Source organism: Scardinius erythrophthalmus (genome assembly GCF_964197995.2).
Source record: "Scardinius erythrophthalmus genome assembly, chromosome: 10".
Lineage (NCBI taxonomy): Eukaryota > Metazoa > Chordata > Actinopteri > Cypriniformes > Leuciscidae > Scardinius > Scardinius erythrophthalmus.
Genome location: NC_138230.1, coordinates 4,544,082 through 4,571,451, shown reverse-complemented (window position 1 = coordinate 4,571,451; position 27,370 = coordinate 4,544,082). Strand labels below are relative to the sequence as shown.

Below are 27,370 nucleotides of genomic sequence, written 5' to 3'. Positions count from 1 at the left end.
TTCTTCTCCATTTTTTCCTCATTTTCTGAGTCGGATGCTGCACATTTCTTGGACACTGGAGGATTCCTGAAGAAGATTTTGTAGATGTGTATTGTCCCTGCTTCACATCGGAAAAAAACTATTGCGAGCAGGAACTGGCGAGCCATGCCCATATAAGGACCGAGCTTTGTGAATCAAGGAATGAACGGTAGGATTGTGCACATGTTTTTGTTAATTTAATTTTCTTTTTATTTATTTATTTATAGAGAATGAGAGTAAAAAGGGTATTTTTAAAGGGTTGTCTTTTGGAAGAATTGTATTCGAATAAAAAAATGATTCATTACCGTATTTTTCGCACTATAAGGCGCACCGGATTATAAGGCGCACCTTCAATGAATGGCCTATTTTAGAACTGTTTTCATATATAGGGCGCACCCATAGACTGTAAAAAATATGGACAAAGCGTCTGTGACGTCACCCATAGACTTTCTGAAGAACGGGTTTGAAGCCGTTTATGGGGGGTATGGGCGGCGCCATCTTGGAAAATCTTGGGAAATCCTAACCCCGCCCACCTTCTAACACAGCGCGCGTCACTCAGCTCGCTCTGCTGCTCCTGTTATCTCTGTGTATATTTTAGGCAACGAAATATGTTATAAAACACCATACTAACTCTTTTCGTTTTCATTTAAAGAAATCTTAAACATTATAGCCACACAAATGTGGTTCAGGCAACGCGTATTGATTATATTCACTGCATATAACGTTTGCCTATTTATAACAAAACGAAATATAAAACACAAACCTGCCTCTTTTCGTTTTAAATATAATATAAAAATATTAAACATTTTAATATGGTCCAGGCAATATGTGCATTTGTACTAAACAACAGATGTTGCAGTAAACAACATTACAGATCATATTCGTTGTATTAAAATTTAAAATGACAAAACTCAACCCAGTCTCTTTTTGTTAAATTTCAGTTTTATCAATATTAGCTATTATAAAAGTATAAGTAAAAGGTAAAGTTACAAGAAGCTATACAAATAAAGCAAACAATTCAGTCAAACATAAAAAGTCATGTGCTCGATCTAGTCTAACCATATAACGGTACAAGTTAAATATAGCTTATAAAGTTATGAAACTTCCCCTCAGTCAAAACGATTGCCCAGGGAACAAATTATAGATTCACGAGACCAGAGATCGCCCGTTAGATATAGACAAGACGAATTATATCTCATGTTTAACCACTACAGAGACGCCAGAGTCAGCGGCAAACCTCAGACCGTCAAGCCGATGAAAGACTGTTCCAGGCGGGGTACATCGCGCTGAGCTCCCGGTCATCGCTGGATCTCACAACTGGATTCAATTTTCATAAATCTTTATAAATAAACCACAGATTTGAGCTTTAAACAACTACATTCTCGCCTGAAAAACTCTTAAAACTACATTTCATGATACAGAAACAGTAGTATTATATGTCAACTGTATTAAAAAATGGCGCTTCTTATGTTGTCATTCTCCGTGGCGCTGCCTTTCAGCTGTCAATCAAGCTGTCAATCAAAGTTAACCACGCCCTTATTGTCATACATTTTATATCTAAATACTATCTAAACTAACGAGTTAGAAAAAAATTCACTACCCTCGCCGTTGTCAGGCACTCGGAACCTATCGAAAAATCCAATAAAAGTCCATGGGACCAACCTGTAAAAACATGATTTTATGCTGTGAAAACGGACATTTTAACATGGGGGCTATGGACATTTGCTCCCTTTTGGGACCTTCCCCTAGCGGATTTTCGATGTATTGCAGTTTTTCGCACTTCCGGGTAGGCTTCATTTTTCAGATCAGAATGTTGCCCCTTGGGCGCACCGGATTATAAGGTGCATAGAATAGAAGATACTGCAGTCAAACGTTTGACTGGGTTTGCGTTATGCATCCACTAGATGGAGCTGTGCTAAAGGGAATGTCAACAAAACAGTCAGATAAAGTCAAACTTTATTAAGCATTCTGACAACCCCGTTCACTCCCATGGTAACGTTGTTCAAACGGTAGCCGTAAGTAGGGCCCTATAATTTCCGCGATCACGGAATCGCGGACGGAATCGCGGAATTGGCAAATTAACGCGGAATCTAGTGTCAACACGGAATTTCGCGGAATTTTACATATTTGGAATAAAATTCTGGTTTTGTGTGGGAGAAAAACGTATGTCTGAGGAAAATTGCATATTACTGAAAGAACGAGCAGAGAGAGAGGCCCGGTCGCGCGCGCGTCTTCAAACTGTCTTGCTCTCTCTCGCTCCCTCGCGCTTATTAATCTAAATCAATTGAGAATTGACACAATGGTAAAAGATCGGAAGAACGAAGTTTCACGTGGAGCATTCGGATATTTTTTTCCTGAATTAGGCTACCGCTGGGTGTGAATTGTGCAAAAAAAAACTTTTTACCTTGCCTTCTTCTCTGAAAAGCGTTCCGCCCATTCAGCTGACATAAAGAACACTTTCAATAAACTAAACAAAACCTATTCAATGATGAAATGTTTTCTGTGTTGACAAATCTTGTGCGATATCCTAACTGCCGGGATAATCACACAACGCGTACAAGTCTGCTAATGATACGTCCGATTCGCGAACTAATGACTCCTTTGAACCGATTCACTTTAATGAATAGTTAAAACAACTGATCTGTCCAACACTGAATCGGTTCGGTGTATAACAAAATCAGTAACACTTTACAATAAGGTTCCATTTATTAAACTCATTAACTATTAATAAACTGCACTTCTACAGCATTTATTAATCTTTATTAATGTTAATTTCACCATTTAGTAGCCTACATTATTTAAATGAAAAGTTGTATTTGTTAACATTAGTTAGCTTAATGCACTGTGTGAAGTAACATAATAAAAATACAGGGTTAGGGTTAACTAAGATTAACAAAGATTAATAAATACAGTAACAAATGTATTGCTCGTGGTTCATGTTAGTTAGCCTAATACATTCACTAATGTAAACAAACCAAACCATATTTAACACCTCTTAAAATGAGAATTTTGTTTGTTACCTCAATAAATTTAGGGTCATTCCTATTTTATTTGTGTACATTTTAATCATTAACATTAAAAACACTTTTTACGACAAAAATAACAGTAAAGGGTAAAAAAAAACTGAATTCCCAAAAATTAAAACGGAAAAAACGGAATTTGCAAAAATTAAAACGGAAAAAACGGAATTTGGGAAAAAATAAAACGGAATTTGGGAAAAAATAAAACGGATTTTATAGGGCCCTACGTAATGCTGCAAGCGGTGCGGCTTTGTAGTTTACCAGTCGTACTGAAACATTTTATTATTTTCATACTGAAACATTTTGACAGAGCGCCGTGTACAACCAGTATGGATCAACCAATTAACCAATTGATCCATATATAAGGCGCTCCGGATTATAAGGCGCACTGTCATTTTTTGAGAAAATGAAAGGCTTTTAAGTGCGCCTTATAGTGCGGAAAATACGGTACATTAAATAAGCCAATTAGAAACAATTTGTATAAAGGCCCTTTCACACTGGACGCGATCTTGACGCGCGCGATGGTTTTATTTTTTGGTCAGCTGTTTGTGTAATGATCGCTTCCACACCGAACGCATGTGCTGCGGCGAAAAACGACTTTTATTTTTTTCGCTTCTATGTCGATTATTTTATTTAATTTTTTTTTTTTACTTTTGCGGCGACAGAAAAGGCTTCAGCCAATCACAAGCTACAAGGATAACGATTTGAAAGACAATGTGTGGCGTAGCATTGCCAACCAACTCTGTTATCACGACTGTGAGTGTGTTGTGTGATAGTTTTAGTCGTTGTGTAGTCCTGTGCTGTGTAGGCTAGCAGGATAAACTACATTTGGGATAGAAAGCTAACACTATTATCGTCAAAGATAGAGACAGAGACCGTGTTTACTTTGAGCATGTTACAAAATGTAGTGAGACTATTTATGGCTGCTTTTAGTATACTATACATTCTTTGTGTGATATCTACAGTTTCTAGTCGAATGATTTTAACTTACTTTGTGTGTTACATGTAATGTGTAGTGACTTTACAAAACGCACTGTGTTTAGTTGAAGACGCAAAAAAACTGTGCACATTAGCATTCAGACTTCAGACTCTCTGTTCTGTGCACCCAAAACCTTCTTTTCTGTCTTTTAAAGAAAATGAAAAGCTCGTCCTCACTGGATGATGATGATGATGATGATGATGATGAAGTGTCCATGTTTTCTCAGCTGTCGGCGCAAAAGTTTTGGAATGTTGAAGCTCTGAACGTCACAGACGTCGCAAATTCGCATCGCGGCTGATGTGAATGGTTTTGACGCGAACTATTCACTTTTTCGTTACGCATCCGGTGTGAAAGGGCCTTAAAAAGGTAAAAAGTAAATTGTATACATATATTAATGGAGTAAGGGTCAATTAAATGTATTAGCTTGAATCTAAATGGGTCACAAAAAGAGAGAAACAATTAATAATAGTGATAAACTAAATAGGAAATATAAATCTATATAAATAAGGGTTATAAGAAGGTTACATTTAATTTGTTTGGAGCAAACCTTGACTGTCATCCTGGTCATATCTATATATTTTTTCTAGTGTTATGTGGTGATGTTTTGAATTTCACTGCTTTATCTTTTTATTTATCATTTCCCTTAAATGCATCATACCTGTTTCTAACGCAGCCACCATTTTCTTTTCCCCTTGTTGTTGATTCAGACGTCTCCTGAGTTCAGTGTTGGAAAGATCAGTTGTTTTAACCATTCATTAAAATGAATTGGTTCAAATGAGTCATTAGTTGGCGAATTGGACGTGTCATACGCGTTGTGTGATTATCCCAGCAGTCAGGACACGGACATCCCACAAGGTTTGTGTCAACAGAAAACATTACATCACTGGATAGGATTTTTCATTTATTTAAAGTGTGATTTTTATGTCAGCTGAATGTGCGGAACGCTTTTCAGAGAAGATAAGGCGACGTATTTTAGCACAATTCACACCCAGCGGTAATTCAGGAAAAAAAAAATCTCCGAATGCTCCACATGAAACTTTGGTCTTCTGACCTTTTACCATCGTGTCGATGTATTTTGATTATGTGCGATGGAGAGAGAGCAAGACAGCGCTTAGTTTGGAGACGGTGAAGTCTTGTTTACACTTTCGCCTGGCTCTCTCTCTCTCTCTCTCTCTCTCTCTCTCTCTCTCTCTCTCTCTCTCTCTGCTTGTTCTTTCAGTTAAACATGCGCCCTGTCACAAGCGCAGCAGTTCATCTACATTACTCACCAATCAAATAAGACTTTGGCAGGACAAAATTCACTTTGGCGGCCGCTAGAAAAATGTCAATGCAGGAAAAACCCTGTTATTGCAAACGGCATAATTTGTCTCGTTTAGTAAAATAAAGCCAAGCTTTAGAACGTCTCTCCCTCTCCCAAGGATTTTTTTTTTTTTTTTTTTTCGCATAGGCACTTTGCACTAGTAATATTTAATAATAAAATAATGAAATTATATTAAAAGATGAAATTTTAGTCTTCACACGGGTGCGAGTGCCCTTTCATCGCTGCTTGTGTTTGCCTCAGTAGTGAAGCTGGAATGGGTCGTGATCTTCTGTGGACGCGAGGCAGAGCTCTTTGAGAGAGGGCCACTTTTTTCATTCTTTTTTTACTGCAGCTTTATCCAAACAGAGAAACCTGAGCACTGTTCTGATGTGGATGCAGCTTTCTGAGCCAGAGTTTTCAAGATTAAACCACTGATCTGAAGTCCGATCTGGACTCTTGAGACGATTGGACACAGGAATGGACAGACTTCCCAAAACCTGAACATGGTCATTATCCTTCACCTGTACACTAATGTTCTGTTGCTTGGGGCACTGATTAAGAAAGTGAACGCGTTCTGCCACTTAGGCTTCACTAGTGGTGCAACGGATCATCATTGATCCGTGATCCGTTCGGATCAATATCTTCGGTTCGGCACACACGTGATCCGCGGATTAATTTATGAAAAAAAAAATAATCATGGCGTGGTCATGGCGAGCGGAGGAACGGAGGAGCTTGAACGCCCCGCGTCATTTAAATCCCCTGTATGGGAGCATTTTGGCTTCCCTGGAACACGCGTCTATTTCGCTTCAAACGCTCGCTTTATCATTATACGCGCGCGGCGCGTCCTATTCGCTTTGGACGCGCGAAAGGATTCAAACTGTTCAAGCATCGAACTAGACGCGAATTTGACGCTCTATTCGCGTATGGTGTGAACGCAGCAAAATGAACAGGCTGCGATGTATGCTGGAATGTGTGTGTCAGAGAGAGAGAGAGAGAGAGAGAGAGAGAGAGAGAGAGAGAGAGAGAGGCACGGGCGCGATCGAACAATCACACACACACACACACACACACACACACACACACACATGCTGTTTAAAAACAAAAATTATCTCATCTTTTGGACATTCATCATATTGCATTGGTTTTCATTTCTTGTCCTCAAACAGTAATCTGTTTATTTTGAAGTTACACATTCTACATTGATTAAAAAAGAAAATCAAATGTGTTTTTAATGGTAGTATCATTTTATACAGAAATAAATTATTTATAATTCAAATGAGAATAACGTTAAAGTTAATTAAAATTTTAAGGAAACAAATATATTGATCTGAAATATAGCAAATTAATTTTAAATTCATAGCCTACAATTACCAAACATATCTCAAGGTCTTTTGAATAAAGGGTGACAGTCTTTCATTATCAACTGTTGTTGTGGACTATATACTGGAGAAGTATTTGTTCTCCATTTGAGTGAGATGTTTTTATGTGGCTAATTGAGCAAAGTGCTTCCATATATTTTATTATTAGTAGTATTAGTTCAAGAATAAAATAAAAATATCGGATTGATATCGGTATCGGCAAATAACCAAAGCTGCGGCATCGGTATCGTATCGGAAGTGAAAAAGTGGTATCGGGACATCCGTGGAAACACATCAAGCATGGCCACGCATTTGAAGCGACATCACCCCGGTGTTTCGCTGACAGGAGTGAAGACGAAGGCTGCTCAACATTGCACAATCAGACCGGGCTAAAACCATCACAAACGCTATCAGTGTGTTTATAGTCACGCTTCATGGAATGAACCCGTCGCGCTCCCACTGTTGATTTTATATATTTTAATTTAACAAAATTGTGTTTATTTGTCTTGTTTTTTTTTTTGTTTTTTTTTTTGCTGATCCGAAAAATGATCCGATCCGTGACTCTCATCCGAGAAACGATCCGAACCGTGAGTTTTTTGATCCGTTGCACCCCTAGGCTTCACGGTATTCCAGCAAATCTGGCTGTCACGAGTAACATCCTGCACTGAGATTTGAGCAATCGGGTTGGGAATCCCCATTACCTTCTCTCATAGGAAGTGCCTCAGCCTGGTCCAAAAACACTGCCAAGATGGCTTTGCTGTTTTACTCCCCACACTTGTATTTCTCTTTCCTTGGTTGGCTTCTAGTGTCAGCCACTCCAGTCTGAGTTGAACCCGTCCTGTAGGGTTGTCCTTCAAAGTGAACCACTCATCAACTATTTTAGATTGCTTCACAATCCCCAAGTTTATTACGGTCCTGCCCAGGGAATGATCTCGATCAGAATCTGTATCAAACACTTCCACCTCTAGGTTCTGACCAGCCGCCTCATGAACGATGGCCTCATACATTTCATGCCATTTGGGATTGAGTGCATTGTCCAGATGCTGGGATTTGAAGGTTTGTTCCCGGACTCTGAGCTGTGTGTATGTTGCAGACACACCAGACACAATGGTGTCCTTCGCAGCCAGATTGTCGGCCTCCACTAAGTGAATACGCACAACTCCGTTGGGTAAGGGTTTCCGCAACTCTCCCACATTCAGGTCTGGAACTAGAGGAAAACTTCGACGATTAGGATAAACCAGGAGCTGGGCAATCTTGTCCATGATCTTTTTGTTGGTATAACTAGTGAACAGTTTGGTCCAAAAGGGCCCGGATAAGGTCAGTTCTGGTCTTTTGAGGAATATGGTCACATTACCCACGAATGGGAAATCTTCCATCAGTGGCTTCAAAATGATGTGCATCATTCCTTTAAACTCTACATCGAATTTAGTGATTATATGGACATGCTCTACGCAGCTGATGTAAACATCAAGCCGAATTTGATCTTTCTCAGCCTTTGCTCCAACCACCTTAATCGACTTGATACCGAAGTCTATCTTAGACAAGCAGGAGGTAAAGTTATCCATAAGCAGCCTCTTAAAATACGAAGAAATATGTAGCCAGACCTGCTGGATAACCTTCACACAGGTACGAGGGCCCTTTCATCGCTGCTTCATCGCTGCTTGCTTACCTCAGTAGTGAAGCTGGAATGGGTCGTGATCTTCTGTGGATGCAAGGCAGAGCTCTTTGAAAGAGGGCCACTTTTTTTCATTCTTTTTTTACTGCAGCTTTATCCAAACAGAGAAACCTGAGCACTGTTCTGATGTGGATGCAGCTTTCTGAGCCAGAGTTTTCAAGATTAAACCACTGATCTGAAGTCCGATCTGGACTCTTGAGACGATTGGACACAGGAATGGACAGACTTCCATAAACCTGAACATGGTCATTATCCTTCACCTGTACACTAATGTTCTGTTCGCTTGGGGCACTGATTAAGAAAGTGAACGCGTTCTGCCACTTAAGCTTCACGGTATTCCAGCAAATCTGGCTGTCACGAGTAACGTCCTGCACTGAGATTTGAGCAATCGGGTTGGGCAATGGTGTCCTTCGCAGCCAGATTGTCGGCCTCCACTAAGTGAATACGCTCAACTCCCTTGGGTAAGGGTTTCCGCAACTCTCCTACATTCAGGTCTGGTACTAGAGGAAAACTTCAACGATTAGGATAAACCAGGAGCTGGGCAATTTTGTCAATGATCTTTTTTTTTGGTTTTACTAGTGAAAAGTTTGGTCCAAAAGGGCCCGGATAAGGTCAGTTCTGGTCTTTTGAGGAATATGGTCACATTACCCACGAATGGGAAATCATCCATCAGTGGCTCCAAAATGATGTGCATCATTCCTTTAAACTCTACATCGAATTTAGTGATTATATGGACATGCTCCACGCAGCTGATGTAAACATCAAGCCGAATTTGATCTTTTTCAGCCTTTGCTCCAACCACCTTAATCGACTTGATACCGAAGTCTATCTTAGACAAGCAGGAGATAAAGTCATCCATAAGCAGCCTATTAAAATATGAAGAAATATGTAGCCAGACCTGCTGGATAACCTCGCTTGGCCATTCATCCTCCACATCTGGGAGGTTGACCTTTTAAAGATGGATGAGATTCCCTCCAGTTATCAACCCAAGAAAATCTTTGCATGAACATGTTTAAGTAGGAATTATAATTATTTGATTTTGGGGGCCATCTATCAATATTCTTGTCCATAACCACATTGAAATCTCAGACGAAAACCAAATAAGAGCTGATGTCTCTTATGCTGTGATGCTGTTTGTTAAATTATTGTTTTTACCACAACAATTGGTGTCAGAAGTCGGGATCTCGTGGAAGTCTCTTCTGGTCCTGAGACAGCCGATTTGACAAACTGATCATCCTAGAAGCACCAGGCTTTGATCTTACCTCGAATATTGAGAGAGAAGAGCCAAACTGCTTTCAGGGCCAGAGAGGGAGTCGACTGAGATCAGAGAGAACCCGGTGGCAGTAAAAGCGTCTCGGGTAAGAGACAGTAAAATTATTTTATTTTGTGTGGTGTAGTTTGATATGATTGTGAGTGAACCATAGTGGCTGGAACTGTCTCTTTGGTACGGGCAGAGAAGGTTTTCCAGGGGGAGATTGTAACCTGAGGAAGTCAAGTCAATTTGATGCCGAAAACTAGCTCGTAAAAGTGGACGGAAGAGCCACCCCTGATTAATTAGGGGAAACCAGAATCAATCGAGCACTGGAAAGCGCTCACGGAAAGATTTTGAGTAAGCCGTAATTACAGGGCATCTTTGCTACCCTTGCCCATTTGAGGTGACAAAATCTGATCTGTTGAAGACGTTTGACAGATTATTAGACGCGCGTCGAAGGAGAATCCAGGAGAGATAGAGATCAGCCAATATGGGATATTCTCGCAAAGCAAGCTTGAAAAATGTTTTCTACACCAGTTTTTCTGTAAAATGGGAAAAAAATACGGACAGAAACGCATGCAAGAAATTGGGAAACGGAGAATTGTTTAACAAAGGGGTTGCTGTAGTCGTGTTCAGCATGTGTGTAAAACTGTGAACAGACAGTAGTTTGTTGAACTGAAGAAGATGATAGAGGAAAACGAAAATAAATGCAGAAGGAATTAGCATTTACAGGGAAAGATAGTAAAATATAGAATGTTTTTCCTGATGGAAATTACAAACAGTGAATTGTTGGATTGCAGATGAAAGAGAGCAGATGCAGAAGGAACTGGCATGTCGGGAAAGAGAGAATTCATGGAAGTATTTATGAACGCCTGTTAAGGCAAATTAAGTCGAAATGGTATGAAAAGTTTGATCAAGCAGAATGGGGAAAATTCTATATTTTAGAGATAAAATAATGATTGAAATGACGATGTGAATACATTTTATTTTATTAATGTTATGAAAACAAGGGTATTTAAGAATAGATTGACGTATTTTTGTAATGAGTTGAAGGTGCAAGCGGCTAGGATAGCCGTGTAATTTAGGGTCTGAGATATGAGTAATATAATCTTGTGGTTTCTGTGACACAGTAGAGATAAGAGGGACTGAGGAATAATTATATTAAGTTGAATCTGCAGACTAACCATTTGATTGAAGAATAAGCTTTTAAACCAGTGTTGATGAAATTGATGACACTTTAATTTTTTATACTGTATGAAGAGTAACTGAACAGTCCTGATACACATCGTGAGATAAAAGAGAGCAAATGCTGTAAGCAGCTCTGAAGAGATTTGCAGATGATGATTTGTGAAAGCTTGATTGTGATTAGAAAGATAAACAATAACTTTGAATTATTCGAACCAAAAAAAAAAAAGCCAAAACGATACAGATTTGAAGAAAATTCTGTGTTAATATGGGCTAGAAAGTAGATCAACGTTAATATGATGAAATTAAAGATACTAATAATATATGATAATTATGATAATTAAATAGAAATTTAAAAGTACCGGCAACTAAAAGGATGATTGTGTTTTGAATGAAACGCTTTGATAAGGTTTTAGATGATATAGAGAGACAAATCTAACGAGTGATTTATAATTAGAGAGTGCAGCCTCAGTTAATGTGAATCCTAGAAGCAGATTGATAAACTCCCAGAGAAAACATTGAAGTCAGGTATTAAATTATGGTAATTGAGAACCTGACAACTAAAATTGAGATGAAACGTTATTAAGAACTAGAATAATTATTATTCTTTCTTTAAGATAAAATAAGCAGAAGCAGGGTTTAGGGATGCAACGATTATAGATTTTGTTGGTACGATTATAGTCTGAGGAATAATCACGGTTTTACGGTTATCACGATTATTTTGCATTCATTAATTTCACAACACTATTAGTTTATAAAATCACACGAAAACTCCTTATATTTTAAAGTGTTATTTATTGCTGCTCAGCAACCAAATAATACACCACAAAATAATAATACAAACAAACAAGTCCATTTCTCTCTTTGGAATTAAAGAAAAGTGAAAAAAAAAAAAGATTTTTGACTTACTTTAACACTGAAAATAAATAACAATAAAAATAAAAATAGCCTTTTGAACTAGTTCATAGTTCTTTTTTTTCCATGCTTTTTTTTTTTTCATTTTTCAAAATGATTGCCACAGCCCATATTGAACCACAGACAATTATTTTATCAGTTTTAACACTGAAGCTATGCGTCAGATGTTTGTTTCCCATCCTCACCGACCTTGTCATAAAACTGGTTTAAATACGACGACTCCTTGCTGCTTTTTGTTTTGATTTAACGTAAGTGATGAGTCGTTCATGAATGATCCATTCATTGCGCCTGTCACGTGACAAATGAACGAAATGACTCGAAAAAAGATTTGTTCATTTTGATGAACGAGATCGAACAAGAGAATCAGTAGACACTGGTGGCTGGTGTTGCCAGATTGGGTGTTTTTTCCCGCTACATATTAAGGCCGGTTTATGGTGTGTTTTAGCTGTGTTTTCGCCTGGAAGGCTCTTTAGAAATCTGGCACTCTATTGAAGGAAGTTAAACTGAGAGCGCGGCGTTCACAGACCAGAATGGACGAGTTCACAGTAACGTTCATCAGGCAGTAATACAGTAGGCTACGTTCAGTTCACGTTCGCCCAAAATATGAACTAGTTCCGTGCTCCGTGTCTCATAAGCTCTTATAATGTTTTCATTTTGCGCAAGATGCAACATTTCCGTTCCGTGAAACACAAACGCGGTGTTGTGGAGCCTTTACGATTAATTAACCGTGACGAATTAAAGCGCGGTTAATAGTGAAATCGGTTAATCGTTGCATCCCTAGCAGTGTTACAGGATTAACTAAATGTAAAATATATGAGAAAGGCATTTGATTAAACAGAAAGCTTGTTGTTGACTATGAAAATAACTAAGAGCTGATGTTTTGGGTTCAGAAGATAAGCTTGTGATTGGCTGAAACAGGTTTGCTAATCTGAATCTGGTGTGTGCTTGGCTAAACTGCCAGTGCGACAGAGACTTAATCTGAGTATGGGCAAAAGACAACAATACAAAAAATTATGTTTGTATTGAAAGCGTATGTAATTATGGCAAAGATGCCTTAAGTTGGGCTAGAATTAAAAGTTTTCTGTTTTTGAAGATGCAAAGTCCTGAATGCCTCTGAACAGTCTGTCTCTCTCATTCAGTGTCAGCTAGAAGCTGTAATCTGAGCCTGTCTCATAAGTGATAATAAGCTATTATAGTAAAGCACAGTGTTTCAGGTGAAGACCATAGAAATGTTAAAATAAATCATGCTACAGGCAGTTCAGGTCTGACACATTTAGAGGGCAATTTGTAAAACTGAATGATTTTAAAGAAGTGTGTTATTAACCTGTCTCCCTGTGAACACTATTAGGTCTGAATGGCTCTGTGTGACTCTTGAATGTGCCTTTCCTATAAGATCCAGAGAACAACAGATTCTGTTGAAGGAAAGAATGAAAAGTCAAAGATTGGGTGTAGGGAAAGAGCGGTAACCGGTGCTGCACGAGGTGGCTACTCAACGACGGGTAAGATCCTCTTTGGCCAAGCTGAGGGCAACCTAAGGCAGGGGGTCACCGCCGCCACTGGGCATCTCCTGATGGGGGTGTTTTAGGTGAGATGGGCATGAGTTGAACAGATGCCTGTGTATGGCCAGCGGCATCCAGATATCATTGAGGGGGGATGAAGCTGTGTTACGGCAGTCTGCCCCAGAAATGCAAGTTCCTCTATGCCACTCACCAGAAACCGCGTTGATTGTATGGCTTGTTTTTCATCGTGACAAGCGTCTACAACTATGCCAGGGGACAACACCCTGAAGAGAAGAAGATTACAGCTTAAGAGCTGATCCGAATGGGCTTTCAAGAGCCAGCAGAGACCACTGAACTAATCTAATTATCTGTTGTGGAGACAGTAACACACTTTTTTAATGTTAGTTTCCTGATGGGCCAGGAAAACGCAGAGATTGAGTAGATGTTGAACTAATGTGTCAGTTCTGACTCCTGTAGGTCATTAGACATGACAAAAGACAAATGAAAGTCTGGATAACAAAGGAAAGGTCAAAGGTTAGTATAATGAATTACATTCTGTCTAAATTACAGTCTTAGGAGGCTGTTGAAAAATATGATTTGTTTACAAAGAGGGAGACTTTGGGACAAATGGTATTGTGTCTGTCTTTCTGCGATCTGCAAGCTGAAGTAATGAATCATGAACCAAAACCACCCAGCTAAAGTCAAATGAATAATGAACAAACATGCTTTGAAACGGGTTAAGAGACTGTCAAATTAGATAAAGACTTAAAATCTTATTATAAACGTTAATCTTTTTAGAGAAAAGAAGTGAATATGAAAATATGAGTGATTTATAGTCAGGTGTGTGTGTGTGTGTGTGTGTGTGTTTGAGGGTGAATGGACTTCAGGTCTTGGTAAGTGTTCGGTTAGGGGAGCTGTTCTGTCTGAATAGTGTCTATGTGTGTGTCATTAACATCTGGAGTGAGTGTTTCAGCATTATAGATGGGTTAAGGCACATGATAAATCTGAAAGTAAGCTGAGGATTGTGAGTCGATCTGATGAGAAGACGACACAGAACATGGGACGAGCTTTAAGTTGGTTGATCATCGAGCTCTGTCTGTTAGTTATTACTCTGGTCATTTATGATGTGCAGTAGATTTGAATTACTTTCCGGACAGGTTTAAGTGTTGATGTGTAAATTAGGATTGTGAGGTCGTAGATTGCCGTCCGTCATGTGTTGAGACAGTGTTATAGATTCGACAGCGACAACAAAGTGACACATAGGCTAAGCAAATGTCAGATTATCCAGAGAGCCCTGAACGGTTATGTATTGTAAAAGGGGGAGATTGTTGTTTGACTGACGTTGACTAAGTCTGCACACCACGACCTGACCTGACCAATGGATGACCTGGAGAATGTTCGTAGATGACAGTTGCTTAAGAGACCAAACAATAGGCCTGAAAAGCAAGATACGCTGTGAGACTCAGGGCCGTTGCCCTTAAAATAGTTTAATATCAGGGTTTCCGCGGGGTCTTAAAAAGTCTAAAATTCTGAACTTTAAATTTAAGGCCTTAAAAAGTCTTAAAAATGGCCAGATTTTAATCCTAGGTCTTAAATTTAATTAAGTCAGGTCTAAAAAAAAGTGTTCACCCTCATTCATTTCCAGAAACGCTTGCCGCAGAAAGTTATTACAAAGTAGCAAAAAAGTATGGAGTTGTAGCCTATAAAGCGGAGCCGTAGAGCAGGGTCTCCCACACGTCGCTCGCGAGCTCCAGTCCCTCGTGGCCTGATATGTTTGTTCAAATGTCGAAATTTTTTTTTACTTTTTTTTTTTTTTTTTTTACCTTAGAAACTTTTCAGAATGCCGCAAACGCACCGCAGGTCATGTGACAGGAACCAACCAATCACCCCTTTCCATAACAACACTGAAAGCTCAGTCAACATGAAGGATGGGGGTGCACCCAAACACTACTAATAAATATAAGCTAATGTGTAAATGTCAGTAATTTGTTTTTTGACTCATTCTTTTTATAAAAAAATATTTAAAGGCTGAAATATGAGGTTTATCTTTGTATAAAACCTTTTTTTGTCAAAACTTTATTTGAACTTGTACATATTAGTAGACAAAATACTAATATACTTAAAATCTGGCCATCATTTTTAATGGTATTTTAATGTTTACGTAAACAAAAAGTGCATATTGATGCTAATCTGCTGTTTTTCGACATAAAACTTGTTGAATTGACTTCATTCTGTAGTATTAGTACTTTTTGAACAGGATTCTGTGATTACTGTGATAATTTTGGTCACTTTAATCATCTCATCATTTCCTCTCTAGTTATGATCAGCATAAACTGAAAGATGATCCCTCTGGGTTTGTCGCTGCTCGCTTGTTCACGCTCAAGTCGATGTATGGTATCGACAGTGTGTGGAAGTGTGTCCTTTGCTTCTGGTAAAAGCTTCTGGCAGACCTGGATAACCCTCTCCCGAACATCCTCCCTCTCCTTTTCAGGGATCCCGTAGAGTCTCAGAGTCCAGCGGCGTGTGTATCCTTCAAGATTAGAGAAACGCTGTTCATGCTCAGATGAAATCGCCTCAGTCTTCTTCACTTGTGTCTCCGCTACACCGAGCTTACTTTTAACGCCATTAACTTCGGCACATACAAACTCAACGGCTGTCTTCACGTCGGCGATCTGTGTTTTCGTTAACGGCCTCTTTCATGCTCGCGATCGCTCGTTCTCCGCCACCGTTCGTTCCAGGGCCAGAACGATTATTAGTTAGAATCGCTCGTTCTTAGAGTTGTGAGAGGACATTAGCGGTATCAGTGCTTTCTGTCTTCCGCTGTTTTATAACAGGAGACTTGCATGCCGAGGGAAAACTACTTCAGCATAATATCTGCACAGTCCATCTCTGACTCGAGGTAATCATGTAAATTGTCACTCAAAAGTTTGTTTGAGACTCGCTGTTCTGTAGATGTAGCTTTAGCAGGATTAGCTTTGGCTTGACATACATTCTTGTTCTTTCTTTTTTCAGATTTTCCCATTTTCAGTCACTATAATCGTAGTAAAAGCCTCGTATGCACCAGAAGAAAGATAAACAGTCTTTCTTACCGCACTACAAATCGAATTATTAATTTTCTTGTCATACCCCATGATATTAACATAAAAATGTGCTTATATATATATATATATATATATATATATATATATATACACTGTAAAAAATGTACCGTAAAATTTACAGTAACTTACTGGCAACAATTAGCCAGTATTAGGGTACTGTACTTCCATTTACAGTATTTTATGTATACACTGTGAAATCAAAAACAATTAAATACTGTGATTTTAGTTGTTTTTACAGTAACTTACTGGCTAATTGTTGCCAGTAAGTTACTGTGAATACGTTTTACAGTAAGGGTACTGTACTTCCATTTACAGTATTTTGTGTATTCACTGTAAAATAAAAAACAATTAAACACTGTGATTTTAGTTGTATTTACAGTATTGATTGTTTTACTGTAGAAGAAAAAAATAAATATGTCTGTATGCGGTCAGGAGATAACAGTTAATCACTGTAAATTCAGTTTCTCACTGTACAATTTAAATACTGTATCACTGATTTAATATTAGCCATCATTAAAAGAATCAACCATATTCTATATTGCAATCAACTGCAGACAATAAGAAAATTGTTAATAGTTATTTATTTAAAAACATTTGGTGAACAGGAATGACAAAACAGGTACAACATAAAGGGATAATGGACATTGGACAACATGCCTTTATACCATCCAAAGTTAACACACATTCTATGTTTGTAATGCAGCCACAACGCCCAGCGGAGTGTGTTAACTTTGGATAGTCTAATGGCGTGAAGTCTATTATCCCGCTTATTCTACTGTTGCTAAATTTAAGTTACGACAGAAGAAAATTTTACAAAACGAGGTATTTCATTACAAGTTTTGTAAAGTTACAGAGCAAACTGTTACTAGTTCATTCATTAGTTCCGCATGACAGGTTGCTATGACAGAACAATAATGCAAATTGATACAATACGGTCAAAACATGTAACTACTTTAAAGCCGTGCAAATAACTGATTATTACCACATTCTAAAGAGCAATAAATAACACTATGGCAATATTGAAATAAAATAAAACATTGAACATTAAAAAATTAAATATTTAACATTTGCATGAACATTTAAAACAGAAAGGAAAATAAACTTCCCCTGCCACTTGACAAAGGTCTATGACCTCTTGCATGCCCTGACCTTGGAGACCTAGAATCCCAGTTGGAGCCCTGAAATGAAAGAAAACACATTAGATCGGCTGAATGGATTCGAAAACGGTAAAACTCAACTGTTTAACTCTGGGGGAGTTGTAAAATGAGCCTATTTCCAAAAAAAAAGTGGTGTGTTCTTTTAACAAATACAACTTTTTATTTAAATAATGTAGGCTACTAGTAAATGGTAAAATTAACATTAAAGATTAACTGAACTGGAATTTTGAGTAAAGGTGATATAACAGATGTATTTTATTTATTCTCATTGGTACAATTTTTAAAGTGGCAGAATTTGTTAAAAAGGATAAAATGGTATGTTGAAAATGTTGTTGTTGTTACACGGGCGCCACCATGTTGGATTTCAACATTCGGCAACGTCACTGGAATGGTAAGCTACTCCGTTGCTAACCAACACTAGCAGAGCAGCCATTGCATTGCATATGCAGCCCCTGGATTTCGAGTCCGTAGTGAGCATTTTTTAGCGACAGACTATTTAGAGAGTTGTACTTTCAATACAACCGGTTTACAAGCTTTACAAGCTTACCGTGTTGAATCGAGCTACGGCAAGCAGAGAGTTATGAACAGTGGCTGGTTATGTACTTGCTCAAACATTTATTTTGGATAATTTTTAACCCAAAAAAGCTACGGACTGCAGCTTTAAATAACAGATATAAGATTAAAATAATATCAGATTTGTATCATTTTAAATAACACACAAATAAAACAGATGAAAAATTAATATAAGTAAGAAATGTACTTTTGCTGTGGTTAAATGTTCAGTGATATCTTACAGAGATTTCAGAATTTTGGCACATTTTTCCTCTATATAGTTTTGATATGGCAACTAGTAAATACACTGAGTTTCTTCATGCTGGTGTGTGTGGAAGTGTTTAAAACAAGTGTGTGACAACTAGCCCCGCGTTACACTGTGTCCAGCTCTACTCACTCATTAGATATTAGCACTTATTTCAATACACAATAGTAATTCAAATTACTTTATGTACAAAACTAATGTAAAATAATCACAACAGATGCATGAAAATAAAAAAAACAATAAAAGCAAAGAATAATAAATTATTAAAAATGTATTAAGAATATATATATATATATATATATATATATATATATATATATATATAGGTATCTTTATAGCCATCTTGGCCACACACACACGCACGCCCAACCCCCCCCCCCCCCCCCCCCCACCCCACCCCACCCCAAGTCAGTCACTGAAAAATGGAGATGTGCATCTGTGTGAGAAGATACACTCTTAAAAATAAAGTAATTTTCTTTGAAATGTTCTTGTTATACTCCATGATATTACAATAAAAAGTGTTTATATATATATAAAGGTTCTTATTGGCATCAATGGTTCCATGAAGAGCCCCATTGTACCCACCATTATATATAACCTTTTATACAGAAATATATTAATTCTTTATTGTCTTAATTTACTCTTTATTGTATTTATTTTCTCTTTAGAAAAAGTTAGCCTATTTAATCCCTCACTGAACCCTTATAACACTGAGCTTCCTGCATGTGTGCGTGAGAATGACCGTCTTCCATCATCTCACTTTCTGATTGGATATTGTTTCGTTTCACGTGATAATCTCCAGAACGTGCGGGCGTTTGTCCTCGGGGTTCCCCCCACACATCAGGATTTCTGATCGTAAATATTAAACATGTTTAATATTTACGATTCGCGATCGGGGCGGCTCCGACGTTCTTCCGATCAGGTTCGGACACTCTTAACACACCTCACACCAAGGGAAAATCTGATAAGATAATCTGTTGAACCATCAAGATAATCGGGACATAGCTAGGATTGTCGGAAGGGGGGAAATCGGCCCGAAATCAGCCCGATTATCTTTTGGTGTGTACCCAGCATAAGATCTGTTACTGAAAGGTTCTTTGCCGACCCAAAATTGACTCATGATTGTACAGACCGATGAACTTTTTGGCTTTTGCTTTGATAACTGATATTGCTGAACTAGAACTAGAGTCGTGAGAAAATAAAACACAATGAAGAATAACATCGACTCTCGCCTGTGATCTCCACTTCTTCTGGCGGCTCTGGGACAGAGTTATATATCTCTGTCAGATAATCTGAAGATATTTTACACATGTGATCACTTTATCAAACACAGAGAGAAGGTCATTAAGACTAAAGAATATTAATATTATTATAGCAGCAAACCTCTCCTCAACAACACATGATCTGAGGAATAACTCGTGTCTGAAGCTCAAAGATGAAGATAAAGGTTCTTCATGATCCATGAATCACAAAACTGTTCACATTGTCTACTTGTATGCATGTGTGTGTGAATGTGTTACATATAGACTGTTTGTGTGTGTGTTTGTTTGTTTGTTTGTTAGATAAGGAATGGCTGGAGAGTGAATGTCCTATCCAAGGATCGCCACCTTGACGTGGTGGAAAGGCTTGTGTGTTCCAGTGATCCCAAGAGTGAGTAATTCTGGAGCTTTTACTCCAGTTTGACTGACTTAAGGCTGAGGTTCCAGACTAAGTGCGATCCAAATGGGCATTAACTAAATAAAATAATTTTTGAAGCATAATTACTTGATTTTGTCTTTCTTGATCCACACACACATTCAGACACACTCACTTACACACACACACACAAGTTTAAATGAAGTAGTAATTAGTAATTTCATCTTTATATGTTGTTCTGATGCAGAGAATATAGGTCTTGTAAAACGGTTGCTTGTGAACTGGGGAGCAAACATCTTATTTTGTGGGTAATTTAATAAATTAAAGTTTTTTGAGGAACAGGATTTGTTCAACAGTGTGAAGGCTAAGTCTATTTCTTTTTTTATTTACTACTACCGAAGGGCACGACACTCGAAACCTGCTCAGGGAACGCGCTATTTTTGACACGTGACACGAGTCACGTGACTGTGTGTGGAAACGAAGCTTCGGACGTCACAGATCACATGGTTATGGCAAAACGAATCAAGCTCCCATACACTGCTTCAACGTGTGATGTTTTGTTTTTTGATACAAGCTTCGAAGCCTCGGTGCCGAACGTCACATCACTATGGATTATCCTTTCATTAAAACACTGCATTTGGATCCTCAACCTTCGTGTCTCGGAGCAGTTCGTTACATCACGTGATATACATGTGCCACACTGATTGGTCAATTGTGTATAAACACTAGTTTAGCGACACGTGAGACTCTTTGTATTTTCTGGTTTGTAGTAAGAGTTTATTTAGGGCGTCTTCGACGCTGAAGATCTTTTCTTTTGTTTTAATTTTGGGTTTTTGGTGAATGTTGATTTTAGTTAGATTAGAAATTTGTTTTGTTTGTATATAGTAAGATTGTTTTTTGTTTCTTTCTTTGATTTGGCACAGTCTAGTTCTCTTCTCTTTTCCTCGTTCTATTGTGGACCTTTTCCTTGGTCTGTTGTATAGGACTAGATGTTGATATCCCTCAATAAGCACTTGGGGCACCGATGGAACTCCGTGGGATGGTCAAATGAGTGAGGGCACCCTTTGGGTTATCAAGTGGGCGCCCTCCTCCTCCTGGCGTAGGCCTATTGATGATTTCTGGTGTGGTTGTGTTTTTCATAAAAAAAAAAGTATTGGTATGCATTTGTTTTGAACTCTTGTTTGGCAAATATACTTGGATGTGGTTCCCCCTTATTTTTTGTGTTTCATTTTGTCTTTAATTTGAAGCGTTACAATGGAAAGCTGGAAATTTCCATCAATGGCGGGGATAGAGTAAATAGAGAGTCATGAACAAAATATTACAATAATAGATTACCACAAATTAGTTATAAGTAATGTAATAGAATAGAACAGAGATAATAGAATTGAGACAAGCATTAATATAGTTAATTTGACAGATAAACCTCACATAGAAAGATCTAGTTAGTTCTCTCCATCCAGACATTAATGCTGTACCTCAGATCAGTTGATTTCACTGGTTTGTCCAGAACGGTCACTCTTCATGGACACACAGCTGGACTCTGAGTTTCATCTCTGACGGCTGAATCGACTTATAATAGAATACAGTTAATCATTCATATAGAAGATTTGGAGTTGGCAATAGATTAAAGACAGCATATGAGAATGTATATTCTGCAACTGAAAATGAAAACATGATTAACCATTTTATTACTGAAAGGTGTCCATAGGTCATGAATTCAAATAAAAAAAAATAGATTTTCATGTAACATTTAAAAGTGGCGATGCATCATTGGTTAAAAGGCAATAGATGATTTAATTGTGAATATTACTATAATCAAAGACATTTGAATATGTTTGGTGGGCTGAATTACTCAAATTAAGTCATTAAATAAATATTATATATAAAGATGTTTGTAGTAGAGCGTTTGCAGTATAAATGTCACTTCTGTAGAAACAAAAGTCAAGTCACCTTTATTTATACAGCGCTTTTTACAATACAGATGTTTTCAAAGCAGCTTTACAGTGATAACAGGACAATAATGCAACAAAGTTTGTTTCTGCTGTACAGCAGATCTAGAAGAAAATAGTGTCATAGTCCAGCTTAAGTAAGTTCAGTGTTGATTCATTTCTGTTGTAAAAAGGTTATTAAGTTCATTTATCTATACAGCCACTCTGGAGAAAACCGTGATGTCATCGTCCAGCTCAGTTCAGTTCTCATATAATGGTGTCAATGCAGATCAATAATATTGTTGAATATTAAGTGTCTCCAACTAAGCAAGCCAGAGGCGACAGTGGCAGGAACTCAAACTCCATCAGTGACAGAATGGAGAAGAAAACCTTGGCAGAAACCAGACTCAGTCACTCAGTTCTCCTCTGACCAACGAACAAACAGTGTGTGATTATGATTCAGGCATTACAGGTCAGAGGTCAGATTGGATCTGAACATTCAGAATATTTATCCAGTTCATCTGGTTGAAGGTTTCCTTGTTTGACTTTGGATGAAGGATTGGATCATTCTGTAAAGTTACACACACATGTGTGTGTGATGATCACTGTGGGTTTGTGTGTGTTGATTCTGTTGAATGTGATTGTGTCTGTAGAGGCTCTTTATTCTCCATCAGCTGATCCAGAGAAGGTCAGACTAACATCTAGACCCTGTCAGTAAAACACAGACAGTCAAATGTGTGTGACATTATTGCATTATCAACTTTAGAACAACTAAAAGAAACTACTTAGATGATTAAGTGAGAGATTATAATATAAAACTGAGATACACCATTGTTAAAGCTGTTTTTAAACATTCAGATTTTGATTTTGCTTCTAAGTCAGACTCAGTTCTCTCAGGTGTGAGGGGTTTGATCTCAGAGCTGAAGTCAGAGCAGCACAACCTTCATCTGTAACACCACAATCCCACAACCTGTAGAGAACAATGACACTCTTCAGTCTCTCAGTTCAGGAAACACTGATATAAATGATAAGATATATATGAATTTCTCCTTTCTCCTCAACAGATTTGTATATGAAAGCAGTTGTCAGCTCTTCACATCATCCAATCATGCTTATAACTATTGTTGTGGAAAATATGCAATTGTCCTGTTACAAGTAGGCCTTTTTGTAAACTAGTTAACCTGTAAATAATAAAACTATATTTAATTGAAACTAAGAAGCTTGTCTGCTAAAAGTCTTTGATTTCTAAAAAACTGAACTGAACAGATCATGAAGAAGTCTTCTGACCTATAGATTGTGAGAATGAAAATTCAGATGCTTATGATTTAGGACAGATTTGACGTACTTTACCTAACCTGAGAATAATCAAAAGTTTAAAGGTGTCGAGAAATACACACCATGAAACACTATCAAAAACTATCAAAAGTAAAATGACCTCAGAAGCTTTGGAAAGAATCTAATAAAGATTATTCATCCTTTTCAGTGACTTGATGGTAAACTTTTTTTGTATATATTATATATTATTTTTGTATATCATTCATTATTCACCACAGGAGAGAAACAGACAACATGAGACTTTTATACAATCTTACCACAGTATCTCCAGTTTACAGTGAGGATCTTGCAGTAGATCAGAAAGCTGCTTGACTCCAGAATCTCCTAATTTATTCCCTGACAGACTCAGTTTTCTCAGGTGTGAGGGGTTTGATCTCAGAGCTGAAGTCAGAGCAGCACAACCTTCATCTGTAACACCACAATCCCACAACCTGTAGAGAACAATGACACTCTTCAGTCTCTCAGTTCAGGATCTACAGCTCAGATAAGCAGAACTTCACAATCAGAGACTCAATCCACGGCACCATTAACAGGTCCAGTCTAAGGTTCAGACCCGCTTCTACAAACTGCTTGATTAGTTAGTTTCCATATCATAAAAATTGCAAGAATATTCTATAACACTTTATTTAACAGTGTCCTTGTTACATATGTTACATGAACTAATAACAGTAAATTATGCATAATTACACTTAACTAACCCTCAACCAAATCCTAATCCTACCCTAACCCTACACTGTAAAAAAATTCTAACCCTCCCAAATCAAAAATTTCAAGTGACCGATAACATCTAAATTTTTCAATTGGCCCAAGTGAAATTCTGTAAATTATAAAATTAAATTTACAGATTTTCACTTGGGCCAATTGAAATTTACAGAATTTCACTTGGGCCAATTGAAAAATTTAGATGTTATCGGTCACTTGAAATTTTTGATTTGGGAGGGTTAGAAATTTTTTACAGTGTATAGTAAGTACATGCAGTTGCTTAATATTACTCAGTACTTAAATATATAATTACACTGTAACAATGACACCATAAAATAAAGTGTAACCGAATATTATTTTTTTATGCAAATGTAGCGGGTCCCGGCTAGGTCTCCGCTGGCAGATATATATATAATCCTCTCCTAGGAGTGCTCTGGAAATATATTAAATATTACAGAGAAATCAGTGACGCAGGAACACAGTTGCTCATTCTCCATTGACTCGGATTATATTTATTTTCAACTTCAATTTAACTTTGTATCTGCAATCATGAGTTGTTTTCTGTTATTTTTGTCTGCTTTGCATTTAAGCACAGGTTATATCCATATTTGGATAACATGAAGCAATATATTCTTGAAAGGTCTGTTTTCACATAAATGTATACTCACATATTTTACAAACATTAGCTTATCAAAATTTGTATGAAACCAAAAACAAACATTTTCCATTTAAATCACATTTTTGGTCTATCATCAATCATATCTGCACTTTTCTCTTTAACATCTGTCATCTTTGTTCTCTAATCCAAAAGAGTATTTTTGTAATAAATGTACATTTTATAAGTGTTCACTTTATACAACAGGATCATTCTCATTTGCAGTTTTGTCACATTTACACTATAAGAACTCACACTTCAAAAGTAAACATCTCTGCCTCATAACTTAGGCACTCAGTTCTATGAACTTACTCTGTATTATTGTAATATTAACACACGTGCGCCCTTAAACATGGTCGCAGCCGTAACTGGTCTTATGCTGTACATTCACATTAACTTTTTACCCTTTAAAGTCCCACTCCGATCATATTTTGAGCTATTTTTAAACATTATCAGTGGTCTTTAAATGATGATTATGCCGTTTTTAGCCAAAATCACAAAACCTGTGCCGTTTTCTGGGACTTCGCTTCAGCAGAGCGGCAGTAGCTCATTAGCAATTCGCCTCTGCGTTGTGGGCGGAGCCGTTGGCACGGAGACGACCCTCCCCCTCCCAATATCTCTCCTCTTACTGTACGTTCACACCGCCGCCGACTTGAGTTCTGCGGCAAACGCCAGCAACCAATCGGAATATATAGACGTCCTTCGCGCTGGCTGATTCCGGAGAAAACATACGATGTAAACTTTCGTTCCTACCAAAACATTAGTTCCGAGAAAACAGAGGAGAAGCTGATCATCGGCGTTGCTGGGTTTCCTATCATTATCGGATTAGTTGCAGTATAACCAACACAGAGTGAAAGTTTATCATTTGCATGTGTTTTTAAGTCCTGCCAGCTTGACAGGGCATATAAGAACGAGGAGAGAGACTGAGAGAGACCCGGCCGCGCGCGCGCACTCACTATTAATAATAATAAATAATAATGTGACCAAAACGGTTATACAAATGCTGTCAATATAAAAGGTTTCTAGTGTCAATGTATTGCTTGTTTATTCTGTTTACTTTTCATGGTGTGACACTTCTCTTCTCCCATGATCGAACACAGAATGCTGCTACGTCAGAGCGGCCAAAGCGTCAACAAGCTTCCCCGTACTTTTTGACAAGCGTCCTTGACAGGGCGGCCAGAGCTTCTTTGCCGCTCAAGTCGGCGGCGGTGTGAACGTACAGTTAGCATTGCAACCCGCTACCGCACATAGGTGTTGATCCGACATCGTCTTCTCTACTCCTCAGAACCTGAGCGGGTGGGGCGGAGGGGGGTATGAGCTTGTGGCCCCGCCCAGTGGAGTTACTACGTCACAACTCCAGTCTATTTTAGCCGGCATTTTAGCGTCTGCTACTGATTCACAGCCATTTGAATGCAGAAATACTCAGAAATACAACTTTGAGCTTATTTTTCTCAAGATATGTCCTCTAACATAAGAAAAATGCCACAAGAACATGTTAACACCTAGAAAAACATGATTTTCATTGGAGTGGGTCTTTAAACACATATAGCTGTTTTCCACACACGCTGAAATAACCCACAAATGCCCCGAAGCCATAATAAATAAATAAAAAACAATCTGTGGGCATCTGCCGCCATTTTCTCAACTGCGTTCTGTCAATTTTAACTGTTTACACACTTGACATGTTTTTAGATTACGGAGCACACTTCACTGGGGATTCAAATAAGCTTATAAACATCTGGAGTCACATAAAAGGTGTGTAACTGACCTGGAAATATATTAAATATTACAGAGAAATCAGTGACGCAGGAACACAGTTGCTCATTCTCCATTGACTCGGATTATGAGCTCATCTTGCTCTGCGCATCGCTAAATGTCCCCGTGTGACGCTACTCGCGATTACTGCCACCGTGTCCATTTAGGAAACATGTCATTGTGTGCTTTTTCCGTACCCTCTCATTAATATTAAATTATATAAATCAGAATAAAATAAAATACTATTGCAATAGAAGGAAAGGAAACAAAAAGTAATAATCTCAACAAAACTTATTTTGTGAGTGTCACACGAATACCCCAAAATCATCAACATATCTGTGTATGAACACGGTTGTCACATCTTTACATCATCCAGTCATGTTTAATCTATCAATAATATTGTAAAATGATGTCAGACACATTGGAAAGAATCTAACGAAAATAAAAATCAACATTTCCATTAGTAATTTCACAGTAGATTTTTTTTTTTTTTTGTATGGCAATCATTATTTACCATTAAAATAGAGGAATATGTTCACAAATTTCATCTGTAACACCACAATCCCACAACCTGTAGAGAACAATGACACTCTTCAGTCTCTCAGTTCAGGAAACACTGATATAAATGATAAGATATATATGAATTTCTCCTTTCTCCTCAACAGATTTGTATATGAAAGCAGTTGTCACCTCTTCACATCATCCAATCATGCTTATAACTATTGTTGTGGAAAATATGCAGTTGTCCTGTTACAAGTATGCCTTTTTGTAAACTAGTTAACCTGTAAATAATAAAACTATATTTAATTGAATCTAAGAAGCTCGTCTGCCAAAGGTCTTTGATTTCTAAAATACTGAACTGAACAGATCATGAAGAAGTCTTCTGACCTATAGATTGTGAGAATGAAAATTCAGATGCTTATGATTTAGGACAGATTTGACGTACTTTACCTAACCTGAGAATAATCAAAAGTTTAAAGGTGTCTAGAAATACACACCATAAAACACTATCAAAAACTATCAAAAGTAAAATGACCTCAGAAGCTTTGGAAAGAATCTAATAAAGATTATTCATCATTTTCAG

The 27,370-nt window shown here is 37.8% G+C and overlaps 1 protein-coding gene across 1 annotated transcript in view; it reads right to left on the bottom strand.

Moving 5' to 3' along the window:
* LOC308697126 (uncharacterized protein) overlaps nucleotides 1-27,370 on the bottom strand; it is an 874,503-nt gene that overhangs the window by 416,258 nt on the left and 430,875 nt on the right. Inside the window, exon 13 of the mRNA XM_081376239.1 lies at nucleotides 23,432-23,605. Coding sequence (XP_081232365.1) covers nucleotides 23,432-23,605 — 174 coding nt within the window. The remainder of the gene's footprint in view (nucleotides 1-23,431; nucleotides 23,606-27,370) is intronic.